Below are 19,548 nucleotides of genomic sequence, written 5' to 3' on the forward strand. Positions count from 1 at the left end.
CTTTACCATTGCCACCAGTGGGTGGAGCCCCACCCCCTCTCTTGTTCCCTGAGGCCTGATCCCTAAATCCCCCTTTGAAGCCTATAGTGCATGGACAATTGTTGGCCAAGTGCAGTCATGCCATAATTTGCATGGAGTGTGCATGCACCTGCCACTGCTGTTGAACTCCCAGCACAGCAGGGGACTTTGAACACCCTGTACTGCAGACTGCGGCATAACAATTGCTGTGGGGACCTTAGCAATAATGTGAGCGTTGTTGGAACAGTCGCCCTGCTTAGACCTAGACAGAGTCATGATTTGCAACCACAATTCTTGGTGCTGCTTGTTCAATGGAATTGTGGGGTCTAGGGCTGCCTGCATGTGGAACGAGCGGTCTTAGCACTCCCATGCATTACCTACAAAATCCATATACCCTCTATGTATGATATCAAAGTATTTGATCAAGGCAGGGCCCTTAGCAGGCTCCACCTACAATATCACCCCCTTGTATACTGTGAAAGTCGACAACCAGTTGGTACAGTTATGTTCAATTGGCTGGAGTTTGAACACATCCACAAACTTCTCCCTCCAAATCCTTTTACAACTGGCATCATGTGATCCCCAAGCGGCAGGGAAGTATTCCCAGGTGGGTAGTGCTTCTTAGAATGGACAGGTACCGCAGGTCCAGCTGTGTTAGCTATGGCCAAGCCTGAAGGGTTCGACCCTTGCCATACCTGATTACAAGTGGCATAGAGAAACATCTGGCCAAATGTATTAGGATACTACCCGAAGTGACTTGAGGGAGGTCCGAATGGAGCCATACCTCATGGCCAAACCCCTGGTGATGGCTCACCAGCACGATCGTCCATGGGCTCTCGGTCTTTTCCTGCAGGTGTGTCAGGTTTGGGCAGCGATTCCTTTTTTTCATGGGTCAGGTCCACTGGAGATGGCTCAGGTCCTGGTTTGTCAGCTTCCAAGGTTTCTAATCTGTCAGACAGGGTTGTATTAATCTGGACCTTTTAGCCCTGCTGGTCAGTGTTTTAGGCCCTGTTGGAACCCCCGAAGGCCTGCCCTTATCCTTGCCATCCGGCTGTGAACATTTCTCCTCTTCAGAAGACTCCAAATGGGTTATGAGTGCTCTTAAATTGCCCATATCAGGCTGTTCTTCTGAAGAGGAGGATTATGGAGCTGACCTTCTTGGCAGCCTTATAGGCCTGCCCCCTTTTAGCCCTTGGCTTTTTTAGGGCCCATAGCTGCTTGCCTCGCCCAAGCACCTCCCAGGCCTCCCCTAGTCACCCCCAAAATATGACAACCAACCCAGGGAGGAGTGTGTGTGTGTGTGTGTGTGTGTTGCAGGGCAGGGGGTTGGAACCTTTTGCAAATGCCTCCAGTCAGGACCAGATGCTGCTCTCTCTCACAAATTGGTACCCCACAGCTACCAAATCACCCCAAAGGGGGCTGCATCACCGTATACTGCCACGGAACCTATCACCCACCCCCAAAGCTCTTATGATTCCCCCGAATGCAGCCCCAAACTGCAAACCACACATCACCACGTGCTGAACTCAAAAATGTCAGCCCCACTGCCGACTAAGTGTGCTAATGCATGCCACCAGATGTCTGCTACAGCAGAGCTTGAGAAGACACCCTTGCCTGCTTCAAATGGACTGAGGAGGAAGGATGCCCGAGCATCTGGGGACTACTCCTCCCCACCTGCCTGAAAGCTGATAGGCTCACCACCTGCCTCGTGCCTTCTTGGCAGAGAGGGCTGGGCAAACAGAGGGCTGGGCAAACAGAGAGGGCTGGGCAAATAGGCCATGCCGCCTATTGAGGCGGCGAGCAGCTGGATTGCTGCCGCTCTTAAGCACAGCAGCAATTGTTCTTGTGAAGGCTTTGTTGAACTACAAACTGTTTTTTAATGGCTCAGTTGACTGTAATCAATTATCAGAACTGCATCTTTCACTTGAACCCCAAAACTTGGTCCATTGTCCAAATACAAGATGCTCTGTACCTCATTGCTGTTTCCATTTCTTCTCTGCCAAACAGTTCACTGTAATGGTGTAATCTGATTGCTGTGTTGTGTTTCAAGCAATTATCACTAAAAGGCCCATAACATTGTCTAAAGACTTGTGCCTGCTTGTTCATGTAACAACAAACTATTACTTGTCTGTATGTCTGAACCAAGCCACTGTGTTGTAGTGACAATGTTAACACAGCATGTTTCTTGTGCAATGTGTTATATATAAGAGCAGCAGTCTACCACTAATGTCATCAGTCAGAAAGAACTTCAAACCATTTGGAATGTTGAGTTTTGCATCAACTATTGTTTTAGTTTGAATTGATTTTATTTCAGTACATGAATTGTGATGAAATTTGTTTCCCCACTGGACTTACATTAGTGAAATTCTGCTGGATTGTATAATGTATTAGCTAGATATTCAAACAGATATGCAGCCATAAGTGCTGGATGTCTGTATATAAATGAGATTATATTCAAGCAATTTCATTGCCAATTTACTTAAAAACAAGTAATAAAAATTAATGTTGCATCTCTGAATTGCCCAAGAGCTGAATTGAGTGTGTCAAAGCTTGAACCTTAAACTCTAAGGAATGTTAACCGATGAGCCTTCCATGCTAAACTATTAGTAGAGTGTAATGTCTAAAAGAGATCACCACAAATTGGTTGCCAAAAGCTGGTTTCAGGATTGTCAAAGTAGATTTGCTGTCTATTTCAAGCCACTGAAGTCCTTCATTGTGGAGTTTCTTTCTGAAGCAGATTAAAAAGGTTTAGAAACTATGGAGAGCCAAAGAGCTACAGGTTCAGCTGGAATAAATTAGCATATTTCTCTTGGCATCAGTGGGCCCTGATTTACAGTTGCTGCCAACACCAATGAGGCTACTTTCATTTATACCGGCTGGTTATCCAGACCTTTGAATTCACAATGGCTTTGTTACTAAAATGAAGAGGATTTATAAATGAATCTAATTTGAGAAAAGATACACTTACCCTAGTTGAATTGCTCAGTGTGTTTTTAAAAAATGTTTACTAAATAGAGAAATGGCTTTCTTTAACATTAAAGGTACACTGTCCACAGGAACAGGGGTGGGCCTTTCATGAGTGCTTGAAAAATCTTCAAGTGGCAGATTTTTGGGATGCTGGAGAGGGCAGTAAGATGTTCTGTGTTGCTCATTGCCAAACATCACTGGATCAGCTCTTTACCAAGTGATGGCACAGCCTCTGCTCGACATAGAGTCATTCTGAGATGGTCCTCCTCTACCACTTTCTCCTTCTGGCCTGTTATGCCCCCTTCCACCTCCCTCACACTGAGTGAGTACTGAAGAGGAAATGATGAAAGGGCAGTAGAGTATAGGTGCTACAGAGCTTCCTACTCGCCGCCCGCCACACACAAAAAAATTAGCCCAACAGGATTGTGCAAGGGAGGCCACTCTCCATGCCAGGCCAGGAGGAGGAAATGGTGTGTGTCTAGTGAAGTGACAGTAGCTGTTGCCATACACACACACAGTGTGTGGAGGGGAGCAGAGGGACCATTTTGCACCCTACCTGAGGAACAGTAAGGTTTTGGGCTGCCACTGCGAAGGAGAAAATGAAAAAAAAGTGTAATGACTTCTTTTCTTCTGAATTTGTGGTCTTTCCATTCCCAATGATTTCTTAGGAGGGGAATTTTCTTAAAAGGGAGTGTTGATCTTTCTGTCTGCTTGATTGTATTAGAGGTGGAATTTTGCTGGTGGTGTACCTAACCCTTTCACTAGTTCCCTGAATCAAATTTCATCCCTCTTAATGGAGACATTGTTTGATTACAGTGGCTTGCCTCCAGAGGAATACGTAATCTCTGCTACATGCAAATATAAACAGATTAGAATAATGAATTCTGTGGGAAGATTTCTCCATATTATTGCTTTCAAAATTGCACATGCAAATGTTGTAGGGGAAAAATGCAAGGGTTATATAAACAAAGCAGGAGGTACTAAATCATTTTGGATACTCTGTTCTGCATTAAGATTTGTCTGATAGCTAATCAAAAGTCATCAGTAGTTTCTGTGGTTAATCTTGCAGGGAAGAAAATGCTGGTGTAGATCCTCTGTTAGGGTGAAGTAATCTCTTGGCATCATTAAACTAGTAGTGGTAACTTAAGAACAGTTTGAAGCATGAATGTTAAAGATTTGAATAACACATCTTTGTATAGTTAGAATTTTATTGCACAATGAGGACCAAACATTTAGATGCCATCAAAATCTTAGGGCCAAACTGCATGTTGAACTAAGCCTGTTATAAGAGCTGATGGGCTTGACTTTTCTTTTAAAAATATCAGGTGGATCAGGTTCCACTGTTCTTTTTATTTTTTTTCATCTCTGTGTGGAATGAGTTTTGTTCTGGGTGGCAATATCAAGGCACTGTGTGTGCACATGCATTCAGAATGGGGCCTTCCTAATTTAACCTGAGTGGACATCAGAAAACTTGTGAGCGTAAGCACGCCTTAGAGGGAACTGTGTCAGGGTCCCCTGAAGATTTGGGATTATAGTGATGGGTGTGGAGGATTTTACCCTACTTAAATCTTACTTTGATTGGAATATAATTGGCACCAATGGGAGCTCCTCCCCCCACCCGCAAATAGCCACAGAATGAGGAACCATGGTGGTGATGGGGCTTACTTATCCTTTTTCGACAATGGGAGATCCTAATTTGGCTGCAATTTTTAAAAGAAAAGTACCCAATCTCTACTAATGGTGGGTGTAATGTGACATGGTTTTATTGCAGAAGTCTTTAACTTTATATAACAGCAATATACTGGCAGCCTTTAAATTGGTGCTCCGGGGACAGGTGTTTCCAATCTCTGATCCCACTAATGCCACAGCTGCAGGCGATGATCCTTATGCTACCATCACCAGTTTTAAGAGCAGTGCGCCCTTCCAACACCATGCATCTGCCCACCTTAGCGGTGGTCTGGTGGGAGATGCACCCAGGCGTGTCTGGCAAGGGCTGCTCTCACTGCCCATGCCTGCTTGCTGCCACCAACAATTCTCTGGAGTGCGGTCCACCAGCACAGGAATCTCTGTGACCAGTTATTAAGGGGGTAACCTTTAATTAGGAGCATTGCTTCGGATAGGCTAATACAAGTCCTAAAAAGAAATCCCGGACACCAGCTGGATTTAGTTCATCAGTTTATTGTTACATCCTAAATATTAGCTAAACTATAGTTCATTCACTCACACATGCATACTTACCAGCCTCAATTAAAGGTGATCAGTATTTAATGGGGTGTTGGGAGAAGCTGGGGGCCCCATGATCTTCTGTGCTTCTCAGAGAAAACCTCTGTTGATGCCTGACTTTAAAGGGTTTCCTGCCTTTGAAGTTGTTTGCTGTTCCGTGTTTACATCCATCTGATCCCAGGATCGACCTTCATCCTTGTTTTCTGAACAACTCCTTTTATGCTGTGTTCAGCATTTTATCTGGTTTTCCCTGGTCCTTTTGGGGTCATCTGTATTTTCTTCCCAATATTTATCATGTTTTGGGGGGCTGGTATGTTGCTTACTCATACATTCTTTCAGTCACACACACAGAGTTAGGCTATCGTCAGTTTAACCATAAGTAAATCATTCTATTAGGTTTGCTAACAATCCTTGAAGTAGGAGCAATTCCCCTTATCAACATCAATACTTCATTCAATTATACATGTAGGCTATAGAATTATGATGTAAACAATCACTTTTAATCAAATAATTATATTAGTTATATTACATGTCATCTCTGTCTTTGCTGGTTGCCCTCTGCCACCACTCTCATCCTCTGGATAGGTGGGTGGGTCCATGTGCTCCTCTAGCAGGATGCCTCCCCTGGACTCTCGCATGTTGTGCAGGATGGAACAGACCATTATTACCTTTGGCACTAGGTGCTTCTCGACATCCAGCAAGGTGTAGAGGATGAGCCACTGGGCCTTCAGCTTCCTGAATGCCTGCTTGACCATGACCCTCATGTTGAAGTTCCTCTCCATGGCACCTCTGGCCACTCTGGGATCCACATAAAACTCTCTCTCTCTCTCTCTCTCTCTCTCTCTCTCTCTCTCTCTCTCTCTCTCTCTCTCTCTCTCACACACACACACACACACACACACACACACACACACACACATACACACCTTTTTTTTAATTAACCCCCACCTCTGGTCTCTCTGGGCTGCTGCTGGGGGGAGGAGCTGCCACCCGTCATACTCCCTCCGTCATCCCCCACTTCTGTTCTCTTTGGGATGCTGGCAGGGTGATCCCCGCCGGGGTGGAGGGAGGCAACAACATGGTGGCAGCCCAGCTGGGGAAAGGAGGAAATGCTTCCCTTTCCTTCCTTTCCAGGGAAATGGGATGCCGGGCAGTTGGGCAGTGGGGGCAGCTGCAGCAGAGACTGTGCACTCACCAGAAATGGATGCACGGGGGTCTGAGGGTGGTGTAGATGCACACACCTTAGAGGGAAGCCTGCTTTGAGGCAAGTAGAGTGGTCCAGAATTCTGCCGTGTAGTGGTTTTGACCCAACACCCCAGCGTAAAAGTCCATAAAGTGCCCCATCGAGACTACTACATCTTTCAGTGTCATTGTGTAGTAATGCTCCCAGCAATAAGAATAACTTTAAGAAATCATTTTTATTATTATTTATTATTTTATTTATTTATTCTATTTTTATACCGCCCTTCCGAAATGGCTCAGGGCAGTTTACAATTAAAAACAGAAATCATTATAACCAATTAAAACAGAAATACAATATAAACACCAATGTAAAACATCTTAAAAAACAATTAAACTATCAGAACAATTAAAACCCTGAAAACCAGGTTAACATTAAAACAATTAAAATTAATTAAAAACCCTGAAAGGCCAGGCCAAACAGATGGGTTTTAAGGGCTCTCTTGAAGGTCAGTAAGGAATTAAGATTACGGATTTCTGCTGGGAGTGCATTCCACAGCCCGGGAGCAGCTACAGAGAAGGCCCGCCTCTGAGTCACCACCAAACAAACTGGTGGTAACTGGAAATGGACCTCCTCAGATGACCTTAACATGTGGTGGGGATCATGTAAAATGATCCTGGTTTGGCTTTACCTGCCCAAAGGTATGGGCATGCCACAAAATATCTATCCCTTCCCCACCAGGGATGGCCTCATTGCCACCAGACTGTGTGCTATCTTGTGTGGTACAGCATAAATGTTCCACAAGAAGCCATCTAGTGCTGGTCAACTTTTCGAGGTTGTAATTCTAGAAAACTGTATAGGATCTAACTTGGTGCTGTGCAGATTCAGGAAAATGTAGGATGCATAGCCTGGCGCAGCAGGTTAGGGGTGAGGTGGTAATTAGAAGCTCTGCTTTGCCTTCCCCTTCGCCCATGGACTGTATGTACACAAGATTTTAGAATGGCAGGAAGTGTGCAGATGTCCAGGTCAGTGTGGACAGACTGCGATGGGACCTTAGGTGCAGGTTCCCTATGTGGGTCTCATCGTCATCATCTCCAGAGTCGTTGGCATACAGGATAGATTGCAGGGACTTCCCAGCAGAATCCACAAACCACAGTAGCATGGGATCTCCATGGCCCCTGCCTCCCCTTGATGTTTCCCAGGCTTTGGCACACCTGTGTGCTGTGGGGCAGCACTTGGTGTGTGTGAGGGCCCTGGAAAAATGGAGCTTGCGGCCATCATCCTGGAAAGTGTCACTGGCATGTAGGGCTGGAAGGGGAGTGCAGTTGTTGCAACAGGCCGGACAGAGGAGGATGCAGTTCTGAAAAGAAGGGTGGTGTGCTGTTGCCTTGGGACCTAGGAACAGCTAGGGACATCTACTGCTTGAGTTGGAAAAGTTGGGATGGCTGAAGTGGGAGCCATGGAAGTGACTTTAGTTCTTGCAGGGGCAGTTGTGGTGTTGGCTGGTGTTGCAGGGGCAGTGGTCTTGGCAGCTGCATGTGCAACAGGCCTGTTTACACCCTGAATGGTACTGTGGGTGGCCATCTGGCTAATCCTTGGACTTCTCCCCAGCATTGAGTGGCCAGTCCCCTCTGTGGCCCCTGGGTTGACATCCCTGATGTCCAGTAGGACAGATGCAAGCGTGTTATAGTGGGCTCTGGTCCTGCACTCCACTCCACAAAGCTTGCCGTGTGAAGTTACCTCTTTACATTTGTCTTTGAGGTTCTGCAATCACTCCTTGCGATGGTGGGCAGTGCGCTGGTGTATGGAAGGGGCCGTCTGTTGCATGCACGATCATGCAGCACTGGATGCATGTGGGTGTGGCCAAGCAACTACTCCGAGCACAATGAGAGTGGGCCAGGTGCAGGGGTATGCCCTGAAGGCCTCATCAAAAGCATCTATTGCAGACAGGCCCTGAAAATGCAATAGAGTGCATCATACCAAGGGGCAGCAGCAGGACAATAGATAGTGCCAAGGGCAACTAGAGTGGGCACTGATAACAGATTCATTGAGTGCTCATAGGGAAGAATGAGGAGGATGGGTGGGTGGTTAGGCATGCCAGCGGGTAGCCCTGGAGGCCCCCTGGCTCTACATATGTGCTGTATTCTTGAAGCAGGGCGAGGTTCCTCTTGCTTACTAACCCCCTCATCCCACCATCTCCACTGGTGCTGAAGTTAATATGTCACCTTGGCCACATCGTGAAGCAGCTGCAGAGCGAGAACTATGGGAGTTGTGGCGGAGGGCAAATGGGGGCCACCTCCCCATCACGGTCTTAACACACACCCCCACAGTTACTCTTAAATGTATAATACATCTGAAAGAGAGTCCTGAAAGTTCATTGTGCACCCGCGTGGTGGCACCCTGCAGGAATTCAGTCATCTCATGCACCAGGAGGCCGTTTTACTGCACAAAACTAATTTACCAACATAATATTCTGTGTAGCATCCAGAGAAAAGTTGCCCTAGCTGTAGGGGCATTGCCAACCCATGATTGTCACCTTCCATCTGCTCGGGAAAATATGAATTGCGGTAGGCATACATCTTTTGTGCACCTAATCCTCTCTATTATTATGGTAACCCTCTCTATTATTACGGTTCAGAAAGGAGCACACAACTGCAGTTATGGTGGCGGTGGCATTTGGATGTAACACTGCTGCTGCCTAACCTCAGGTTGGAGTGACAAAACTTACTACAAAATAAAGGTTCAAATTGGAGTTTGGCAAGGCAAAGCACAGGTAGCTTTTGCCTCGAAAACACAGTTGCACACATTCGGATGTAACTGGGTTCCAACCTGTGCCCCATTTAACTGCGGTTTCGTGTTACATGCAAATGTGGCCTGTGTGAAGAGACTTGAAAATGTAGGCAAAGAGCTTGTTATACATGTAGAAGGGAGTGGTGAAGCCGGTGAATTGATTTGAGGGTGGACATACCTTGGTATAAATGGTAAGAGAACCGAGATATTGTATGGCAAGGGAAGATTAGTGCAGAAGGTTGCAGTAATCAAGGTAATAATCACAGCAGGACATGATGAGAGTATGAATTGGACTTTTAGCCAAGGGGACTGAGAAGGATGACTAGATTTTTCACAGTGTTTCACAGGGAGGAGCTACATGACTTGGTAAACTTAGGGATCAAAGGGAATCAAAGCAACTGTGTGCCTGGTTAACACTGGTGATATTATGGATGTATGTGGACAGTGACTGAGGAGAAAATGGCTTGGATGAAATATGAGGCATTCAGTCAGAGTGTGAGATGGTCATAACACATAGAAACAGAAATATAATATAGGATTGGAATGGTGATGAAAGGTCTGGGGCAGAGAGCTGTGACTAACAAATAGTCATTTGTTTGCTGCAGCTATTAGACTTGCTGGCCCACACCCATTTCATGTATAATGGCTGATGGCAGAATAAATATATCTATTCACTAGATTTTGAACAGCAGGGCTCAATTAGTTCTGAACAGTTCGATTGGCAGTAATAGAAGCATAAAGGTAAGCCTCATTTAGTTGCAAGCTTAATTTTCAGCTATTTTTAAAAAAATGATGTCATGCCACTAGCTGAAATATTCTACATCTGTCAGTTTAGTAATTTGCACATTAGCAGCTTGCTGTGAAAATTTGATGCAGCTGCATTTCCCCCCATAAAGACAGTTTATATGGCAAAGTATATGAAGGTGTGTGAAACTGTCAGTACAAAATAAAAGTTCAATATTGACTATCAGTATTGAAAATAAAGCATATCATATTGGCATTTGCATTTAATATCTGTGGAACTCAAGAGTTGTGTGATGAAATGTTACCGTCAGAGTTCTGGTTTAGTATTTGCAAGAAGTGAACCTGTGGCAATGCTTCTCTTGTACAGTAATCTGTTTGAAATATTGGATAACTCTTTGTTGGATAAATCTTTCTAAATATCAACTTTGTGTTGTGCTACGCATCTGGGATCAGGGCTGGTACACTAATGAGGCATGGAAGACAGCCTCCTGAAGTGGAAGGCCAGTGGAAGTGGTGATGGGAGCACCTTACCTGTTTGGGGGGCAAAGCATGGAACAGCAGGACGTTCCTGCTACTCCATTCTCTTTCCTTGGTCTTTTGAAAAGGCATGATGGGATGACTGGGAGCGAGGAGTTGGATAGTTATGCCAATAATAGAGTAGGTGTGGGGATGGGTAGTTGGTAGGTGGTGGTAGGAAATTGGGGAATGGGGTAGATGGATGCACATGGCACTGTGGGGATTATGGGGAAGAGTGAGGGAGACGGGTGCATGCCATACATGCTCTGTGTGTCACAGGGTTGGCTGTTAGGAGTGATAGCTCACTATGCTGCCTTAGGCACTGGGTGGGTTGGGGCGCTTGGACCAGGCCTGGGATAAATATTAGTTGCCCCTAAAGTACACTTCAGTTTTCCTACTGAAATGGCAGACTCTGTAAAGCATGATTCTCTCCTGCTGTTTCCATGCCCAAGGGTAACGTTGGCAAGGATCTGTTCTTATATTCAGTTGCCTCTTGGTATGTTAAGAGGTCTGCATGGACACGTGTTAACTATCATGCTCTGTGGTTATGCTTTGCTTAAAGTGGGGGAAATTAGTGTCAAATGGGTGCAGACCTGTCAACAGCAGTATTAGCCTTAAAATACTCTGAGAAAGTTGGCTGTAGCATGGACAGACTGGAAAGGAGAAAGGAGAGTCGACACATGCTCTTTAAAATAAAGTTGCACTATTGAGCGGTAATAGGGGTACAGAATGTGAAAAGAGATAGTTTGCCTTTAATGCTAGGAAAGGGAAAGAGGCTTCAGGGTGAAAGAGAAAGCCAGAAGCTATTTTTCATAGCTTCCTGCCTCTAGCTAGGGATCCTTTTCTTCAGTTGGCTCAAGCATGAGGCGAGCAATGAGGTGCGTCAGTGCAGCATGAGCTGCAGAGTTCGTTAGCAGAGTGAGTGTGCAAGAGAACGATGCCATCTTTGAGGGGGTTCTTGTAGGCAAAAACATACCCTGAAGCATGATTGAGCGGTTCAGTGGAGGAGGAGTTTCTTTAGGAAACTTCTTGGTATTTTGGAATTCTTACTCCAAATGTGAATTACAGGTGAAACTCGGAAAATTAGAATATCGTGCAAAAGTCCATTAATTTCAGTAATGCAAATTAAAAGGTGAAACTGATATATGAGACAGACGCATTACATGCAAAGCGAGATAAGTCAGGCCTTAATTTGTTATAATTGTGATGATCATGGCGTACAGCTCATGAAAACCCCAAATCCACAATCTCAGAAAATTAGAATATTACATGGAACCAATAAGACAAGGATTGAAGAATAGAACAATATCGGACCTCTGAAAAGTATACAGTGTACTGTGCTTGATTGGCCAGCAAACTCACCTGATCTGACCCCATAGAGAATCTATGGGGCATTGCCAAGAGAAGGATGAGAGACATGAGACCAAACAATGCAGAATTGCTGAAGGCCGCTAATGAAGGTCTTCCATAATACCTCATCAGTGCCACAGGCTGATAGCATCCATGCCACACCGCATTGAGGCAGTAATTGCTGCAAAAGGGGCCCAAACCAAGTACTGAATACATATGCATGCTTATACTTTTCAGAGGTCCGATATTGTTCTATTCTTCAATCCTTGTCTTCTTGGTTCCATGTAATATTCTTATTTTCTGAGATTGTGGATTTGGGGTTTTCATGAGCTGTACGCCATGATCATCACAATTATAACAAATTAAGGTTTGACTTATCTCGCTTTGCATGTAATGCGTCTGTCTCATATATCAGTTTCACCTTTTAATTTGCATTATTGAAATTAATGGACTTTTGCACGATATTCTAATTTTCTGAGTTTCACCTGTATGTGGATTGGCTCCCCTGTATGCTCCTTAAACAAAGAGATGTTCACAAAGAGATCTCTGAGAGCAATCACCTGAACAGAAAAGAGAGGGGGCACACTGTGCCTTCTGTCGTCAGTCACTCAATTCTGTAAACAGTGAGGAGGAAACGTGATGAGAAGTTTTGTTTAGCCTTGCAACTTCCTATCATCTTGTATGGAAGGAAGAGAGTTTTCATTTCTTTCCTTTTATTTTCAATTCATTCTGATTATGGTCTGCCCTGTATGTATCTCTCTTTAGTCCATTTAGTCCAGACTTTGCAAATGAACTGGCCCTAAGGAAACGCCTTGTCTGAACAACCTTTTACCTGGAATGTAGCCACTGTTTCTCTTTCAAGGAGGCTAAGGAAAGAAAATGGCTAAGTGGCTAAGTTTGAGGGGTATACTGAAGCATCCAGAATAGCATAGCGAGCATGGCTAGTAACATGTAGGGAGAAACTGAGCACACAGCCACTTCCTACTAGTTCCATACTGGGGTGTCATTTGTAAACCTTGCTTCAAACACAGCAGGTCTGTTGGCAGGGGGCTAAGTAAGGAGACATGAGCAACAGTTTTATCCCTAGGAATTGGGCCTTTTAATGTTTCCTAGCCATATGGAATAGCCTTTCCGTAAACTTGGTCTCTGAGCTAATGATTAAATTACGCAACCATGTTGGTGGGTACAGATTATATTTTGGTCTTTGTTTCATAGAAGTGTCACTTTCCCTCAGGTATGGTGCTGATTCTGTGGTCTGAAGCTACATGATTGGTTCCCCAGGTGAATCATTTAAATTTTACTCCAGTCATGTGCAAACCAGTCACTGAAAAACAGCCCCTATGCAGCTGGAGTAATGGTTATAGGTCTCCAGAGTGATGTGTAAATCTTCCTTCAGAAGTTTGATCCTAGGTATATTTATTTGAGAGGGCTTCTGTGATGTTCATTTCAAAAATGGGAAACGTGAACTTATAAATTAGCCTTTGAGACTGAGAGTTAACAACAGAGGTACATTTAACTAACTTGTGTAAATAAGGCATTCAAGTCCAATTGATCAGGATCTTATATCCGACCACCAATTACAAAGAGATATTTTGGATTTAACTGGGGTTGTGGGGTTATGTTTTTATGTAAAAAAATACACATCTCTATTCCTGGACTAACACCTCTGCATTTGGCTTATCTCATGAGAAAATACTGAATGTGGTAGGTCTCATACTGTTTCAACATCTGCCATGCGGTTGGATTGCAGCTGGCTTTCTTCCTCGGTCTTTTAAATTTTTTTTTTTAATCATATATTTTGTCATGCATTACAGTATGCCTGTGCAGCACACCCAAAACTAACTAACTAAATAAAATTACACTGGTTGATCTAGTGTCCTACTGACCAATATTCTTAAAGAGAAAGTACAACAACTGCAAGAGGAAACTATAAATTCTCTAGCTTTATTTAGAACATTTTCATGCAATGTTGACCATTAGAAAGTAATACTTGGCCATTCATATTAAGTTTTATCTCTTTGGAATGCATACATTCTTTGGACCTTCTGTTCTTTGCTCCATTATATGATGACTTAGACTTGTTTCCAAAGAAACTATTGAATAAGTGGAACTGCTGCTATTCAAGTAGAAACAGTAGACTTGTTAGGTTTGGGTTACAAAATTCCATGTGGGTGAAGTGTGTTTTAAAATTAAAATGAATGTTACTTTCCAAAATAGAAAGAAAAATGGAGAAAGCATTCATCTTTCAGGAACAGCCTGATTTAGGTTCAAAGATCCCCCTGCATGAGCAGAAGCACTGCCATCTTCCGCATGGATTGATGTTTATTTCTTCCCTCAGGCTTTCTGAAAATTGGGGGACTCTTTGAAGAGGCATGTGTGGAGGCATTGAAGATTGTGGCCAGAGTGAGGGAAATTGGTGACCTTCCCAGTTCATGAGTGCAAATGCCTTCCTCTTGCGCAGGGGATCTTTGAATCATGACTTTAGTGCTCGTAAATAAGCTGTGTTAAATGCACTCTGAGCCTTTTGGGACACAAATGGATTAGGGGTCAAGCTTCATTAATTTGTCTCAGGGGGTGACATTATTTTCTAGTTTTGCAGATAAGGAATATTAGCCACAGAGCTATCATGCAACTCTTCCAAGGTCATACAAGAAACCTGTGCTATAGATAGCAATATAATTAAGTCATATATTCTTTTAATCATAAGACTATCCTTTCAGATCACTCAAAGTTAGTATTTCATTAAGTGGTGCAAGAGTTCATACATGAAGACTGTAAATCCCTGTGTATATATATAATACCTTGGCCAATGCACTGTGCAATTACTCTTCTGATATATTAGTTGCATAAACTGACTTGGCATGTTGTTCTCGTTCTCTATACAGCATGTGCATTTCGCTACAATGGGCTCTCGTTTGTCTACCTCATCTACCTCCTGCTCATCCCTCTCTTTTCTGAACCTACAAAAACAACAATGAAAGGTGAGCATGTTTCTGGCAAATACTGTTTTAAAGAGGTACAAACAGATAGCTATAACTCTGTATAAAATGCAGCTGCTTTGAAAGCTGTATTTCCTTTTGGGGGAAGTAGAGTATAATTCTAAAAAAGCACTATAATGTGTGTATATATATATGAATAATACAGTTTTGATTAAATTTATTGGTCCTTCCGTTTTTTTTTTAGATTAGCAAAATGCCCATAGGTTCTTCAGCTGCAGTTCCTTAACCCATGTCTGTCTGTTGCTGTGCAGTATATATATGCTGAGTAGGAATCTGAGAGTTCCAAGGCAAGTCTTCTGGATCATGGTTCATGAATCTTCATTTGTTTAGGCTTTGATTCCCTTGTATCACCAAATGGCTAAGTCTGCCTGTGCAAGTCTCTCTGTGGTAGACGATGGGAATTGTGTGCCCATGTAATATTACTCACATTGATCAACAAGATTTAAGGTCACAGCCAAATCCATGTGCATAGGCCTTCTTGAGAAAGATTTGGAATCTGGGAAACATTAGACACAGTCTGCTATAGAAGTGAATAGTTTCTTAAAATAGCTTTGTGCCACCCTCCTGTATCAATATTTTCTTGACATGAGAATTGGCAGCATGAAACATTTGTGAATTCAGTCTCTAAGTAAAACTATATATTACTTTATTTTAATTTTTTTTTAAATGTTTAATTTTCATTACAAAAAGGCTCAGTACAAAATACAAAAAAAACCCTGATACAACACATTTCCTAAACAATCATATCAACATAGCAATACAAAATTTTCAACATTCATAATACCAGCTTCGTAAAAACATTAAAATCCATATCAAGTTTTATCTTCCAGAAATCTCAAAGCGGATCCCACTGAATACAAAAAAGATGATCTTATTTGCCTGCCTTCTTTCTATCTTATGAATTCTGTTGTTCTTATCATTTATCACTTCATCTGTAAATGGTACAACATAAATGTAAAATCATACACTTGGCAATCATTGCTAAAGTGTTTGGAATAAACTCGTATAAATCTGAACCGCCTCCCAAACCCTTTTGTACCATTCATTTACAGAGAGAGATTCAGAGTCTTTCAAGTGTCTTGAAATTATCTTTTTAGCAGCAGTCAGGCCCTATTGTCAGAGTTCTCAGTTTACAGGGGATATTTACAAACCATTCCAACAGATCCACTTAGATGTTCTTTCAATTATTATGTTTCTTATTCTTTCTAAATTATCTAATACTGCCTTCCAAAATTTTTGAAGCACAAGGCAATTCCATAACATATGGGAAATGTCTGCATTTAAATCTCCACACTTCCAACACCTCACAGAGCTTTTGTATACCTTATTAAGTTTTTTAGGTGTAATGTACCATTGATATAATACTATAAGAAAAATTTCTTTCATAATAATACAAATAGCATTCATTGCTTGGCCATCTATATATCTATTTCTCTAAGGCATACCCGTAGCTAATCTGATGCATGGCATCTCTCATGAGAGTTCGTGAGTGAGCTGCTGGCAGAGGGAGAGGAAAGTGGTGGTGCTGGTGGACAGGCTTGTGGGTGAGGTGGGGAAGATGATGGTGGGTGGGGAGAAGGCGGTGGGCAGGTGGGCAAAGAAAACGCAGGCAGCAGTGGGCTGGTGGGTGGGGAAAGAAAACAGTGGCGGGGGAAGAAAATGGTACTGGCTCTGGGTGGGCAGGGAATGAAAACAACGGTGGCGGTCGGCTGAGAACAGAAGGAAAACTGAAGGGGGTGGGGGGAGGACTAGAGGCGCAGAGGTTCTGCGCCTGGCCCAGCTAGTTGAAAATATTATTCCACTCTTGTGTATTTTATGGTCTAATAAAGCTTACTCAGTGTTCCTTAGGCGATGTAGCAGTTTTGAACAAACTTTCAAAAACTATGTTTCTCAATTTCCACTGATTATTTTTTGAAGTAGGCATTAGATCTATGAGTAGATCTATATTTTGGAGTAGGCATTAGATCTAACAGAAACATGATGGGAAATTAGCCTCGGACCAATTTCTGTTGAGGTTTTTAACTTGACCAATCTAGGAGATAAAAATAGCCTGTCAATCCTTGATTAGCTCTGTCCATAAGTAGGAACAAAGGTATAATCATATTCCTTGAAGTAGTATTATTTCCGAAACTCCTTTGGAAGAATATCTACTAAAGTCATTTTATTAGATCTCTTTCTATCTAATTACACCATTAAAGTCTCCTGCTAGGATTAGCTCTCCTTCAGTAAATTCACTGATACTTTGAAAAATATCTTGTGATACATTTGGGTTATTATTTGATCAAAAATTAGTCTTTTTAACATTACATATTTACCTTCAGGATCTTCTGAGTGTGGATTCTATGATAGCAAATTAGAGTGGATTCATGGTGTCTCATTGAAAATCTTATTTGCTATCATAGAATCCACACTCAGAATACCTCAGAAACAACAGAACCCCATGGGGGTGGTTGGCACCCTATGTGCACTACACCACCACTCACTCTGGGCCACCCTAGCACCCCCCAAGTGCACTTATGGGGCTGCTAAAAGCTCCATTATATTATAACTTATGAGGAAAAACCTTAAAGACGTAAACTTCAACAATTAACCAAAAATCAGCCCTCTGCCCAGATCCTTTGAAAAAATTCAGGTAGCTTCCTTGCCCCTACCTGGCACTACCACCAACCCCACACCGCTCTAGGCCACCCCTTTCCCCCTGACATGAAGCGATACACCCTCCATTATACCTAATGGGGGAAAACCTTAAAAACACGTAAACTTCAGAAATTCACCAAAAATCAGCCCTTTGCCCAATCACTCTGCAATTGGGGTGGTAGCCTCCACCCATTAGGCACTACCACCCCACCCCATGCTTTTGGCCCAGATCCCACGTTATGCCCCCGATCTGCCCCAAAGACACTAAAACTTCAAAAACTCACCAAAAATCAGCCCTTTGCCCAATCCCCCTGAAATTTGGGTGGTAGCCTCCACCCATTGGGCACTATCACCCCATCCCACTATTTTGCCCCTGGGACCCGTTTTTAATCCGAATAGATTCGGATTCGGATTAATTCGGATCCAAATCGAATCAGGGGTGATTCGGATGGGCCATATTCGGATACAAAAGAGAATGGGTGTTTCGGTTCGGATCCGAATTGAAACACCGAAAATCCGAATTGCACACCCCTACTAAAGTTTTAAATTTGTTCTCAGTAAAGTTGAAACACCTTTAGGTTTAGTATTGGCACACATCTCATAGATCTCATGACCACCTAGAGTTTTTAATAAATGTTTATATAGCTTTTAAAAATTTGTTAATATTTTAAATATTAATAAAATATAATGTTAATAATAATATTAATAAAAATATCAAATAGGAAAGGGTAGCACATTTTTAACCCTTGTGCTACCCTTTCCTGTTTAATATTGTTTAAACCACTGACATTTTGAAACAAGATCTTTAGTCACTGTAATGGTTGCTTGCATTTTTATGTTCAGTAGCAACTGAATCAGGACCATGGGGTGAGGGGAAGCTTTAATCCTATTATTTCCCCACAACACACACTGTTCTGATTCAGACTAGGCTCCCTCACAGCTGCTATGTGTCAAGGGGGGGACCCTTATTGGGTCAGTTCAAGTCCTCCCCCCACCCCCAGGGCTGTCATTGTGAATAACAGGCATGGGAAGTACTGTGGCAGATTCAGATTGTGGCAAGGGTAGAGTCGCTGGTCCCTTCACTGTGGTCCTATTACTGCTGTTCAACAACAACAACAAAGCATGCATTGGCAAAGCACGTTCAATGCATCCATGGACTCATCCATGACACTTCACTTCTTGTGGAAGATCCTCACTTTCCCCATTTTTTGACTGAACACTGTGCTACCTTTGACAAGACCTCTGTGGAAAAAAAATGTTAGGTGGTATTGGTGGTGTGTTCTGCAAAGTTCTCATAATAAATAGGTAGTGTTGGTTTATGGTTAGTTTTTGCTGGGTGTTTGCCAGCAAAATAGAGCCGTGAGAAAAAAAGTGAACTAAGCGGCAATTCAAATCTTCAATGTGTTAGGAATTTCTAATATTGCTAAACCTGTCAGTCATTTTTTATTACAAAAATTTACAAGAACAGGGCAAAAATAAAATATCAGTAAATGTCTAGATGTGAGTTAACATTGCTTTTAAAATGCTCAAGATGACAGATGGGAGGCTAGCATGAGGACCTGAAGGGGTGTGTGGAGGCAGCTTCCTAATTCTTCTACCATGTTGATTTATATGTTTTTCTTGTCGGCTCTTTCTCTGCCAGGAAGGATGACTGACATCCTGAACATAGCAATTCTCTGTAAGCAAAAACTAGTAACATTTTGACAGGCATCCTTGTCTGTCCAGGTCAGGATTTTTAATATTATTTTCTTTGAATGTTTTATAGTGGTTAGTTGTACTTTAGATAATCCATCTGGGCAATGCTCATGAGTGCTGAGGGACAGCTTTCATTTCACTGGAAAGATGTGGGCCAGCTATTGCTCATTAGTAACCGTGGTAACTTGGCATCCGCTCTAGCAGGAAGTCACAAACAGCAGCAGTGGTTTTACTCCTGATATAGAAATGAATATGTAAAATCCATCTCTTGGGTTCCTGAGATTCCATTTAAGAATATAAAATTAGTTTCTGTCCATTGTACTAGATTGTCCAATGAATATTTATTAATAAGCAATGCTGATATTCAAATGTATATGTAGCTGACCTGGCTTTTCCCAATGTCTTGCATAGTAAAACACTGCAAACAAA

At 42.8% G+C, this 19,548-nt stretch overlaps 1 protein-coding gene across 13 annotated transcripts in view; it reads left to right on the forward strand.

Moving 5' to 3' along the window:
* PIEZO2 (piezo type mechanosensitive ion channel component 2) overlaps nt 1-19,548 on the forward strand; it is a 469,614-nt gene that overhangs the window by 59,709 nt on the left and 390,357 nt on the right. For all 13 annotated transcript variants that reach the window (XM_053247271.1, XM_053247279.1, XM_053247278.1 and 10 more), the window contains exon 2: nt 14,674-14,769. In XM_053247271.1, coding sequence (XP_053103246.1) covers nt 14,674-14,769 — 96 coding nt within the window. The remainder of the gene's footprint in view (nt 1-14,673; nt 14,770-19,548) is intronic.

Source organism: Hemicordylus capensis, chromosome 4 (assembly GCF_027244095.1).
Source record: "Hemicordylus capensis ecotype Gifberg chromosome 4, rHemCap1.1.pri, whole genome shotgun sequence".
Classification (NCBI taxonomy): Eukaryota; Metazoa; Chordata; class Lepidosauria; order Squamata; family Cordylidae; genus Hemicordylus; species Hemicordylus capensis.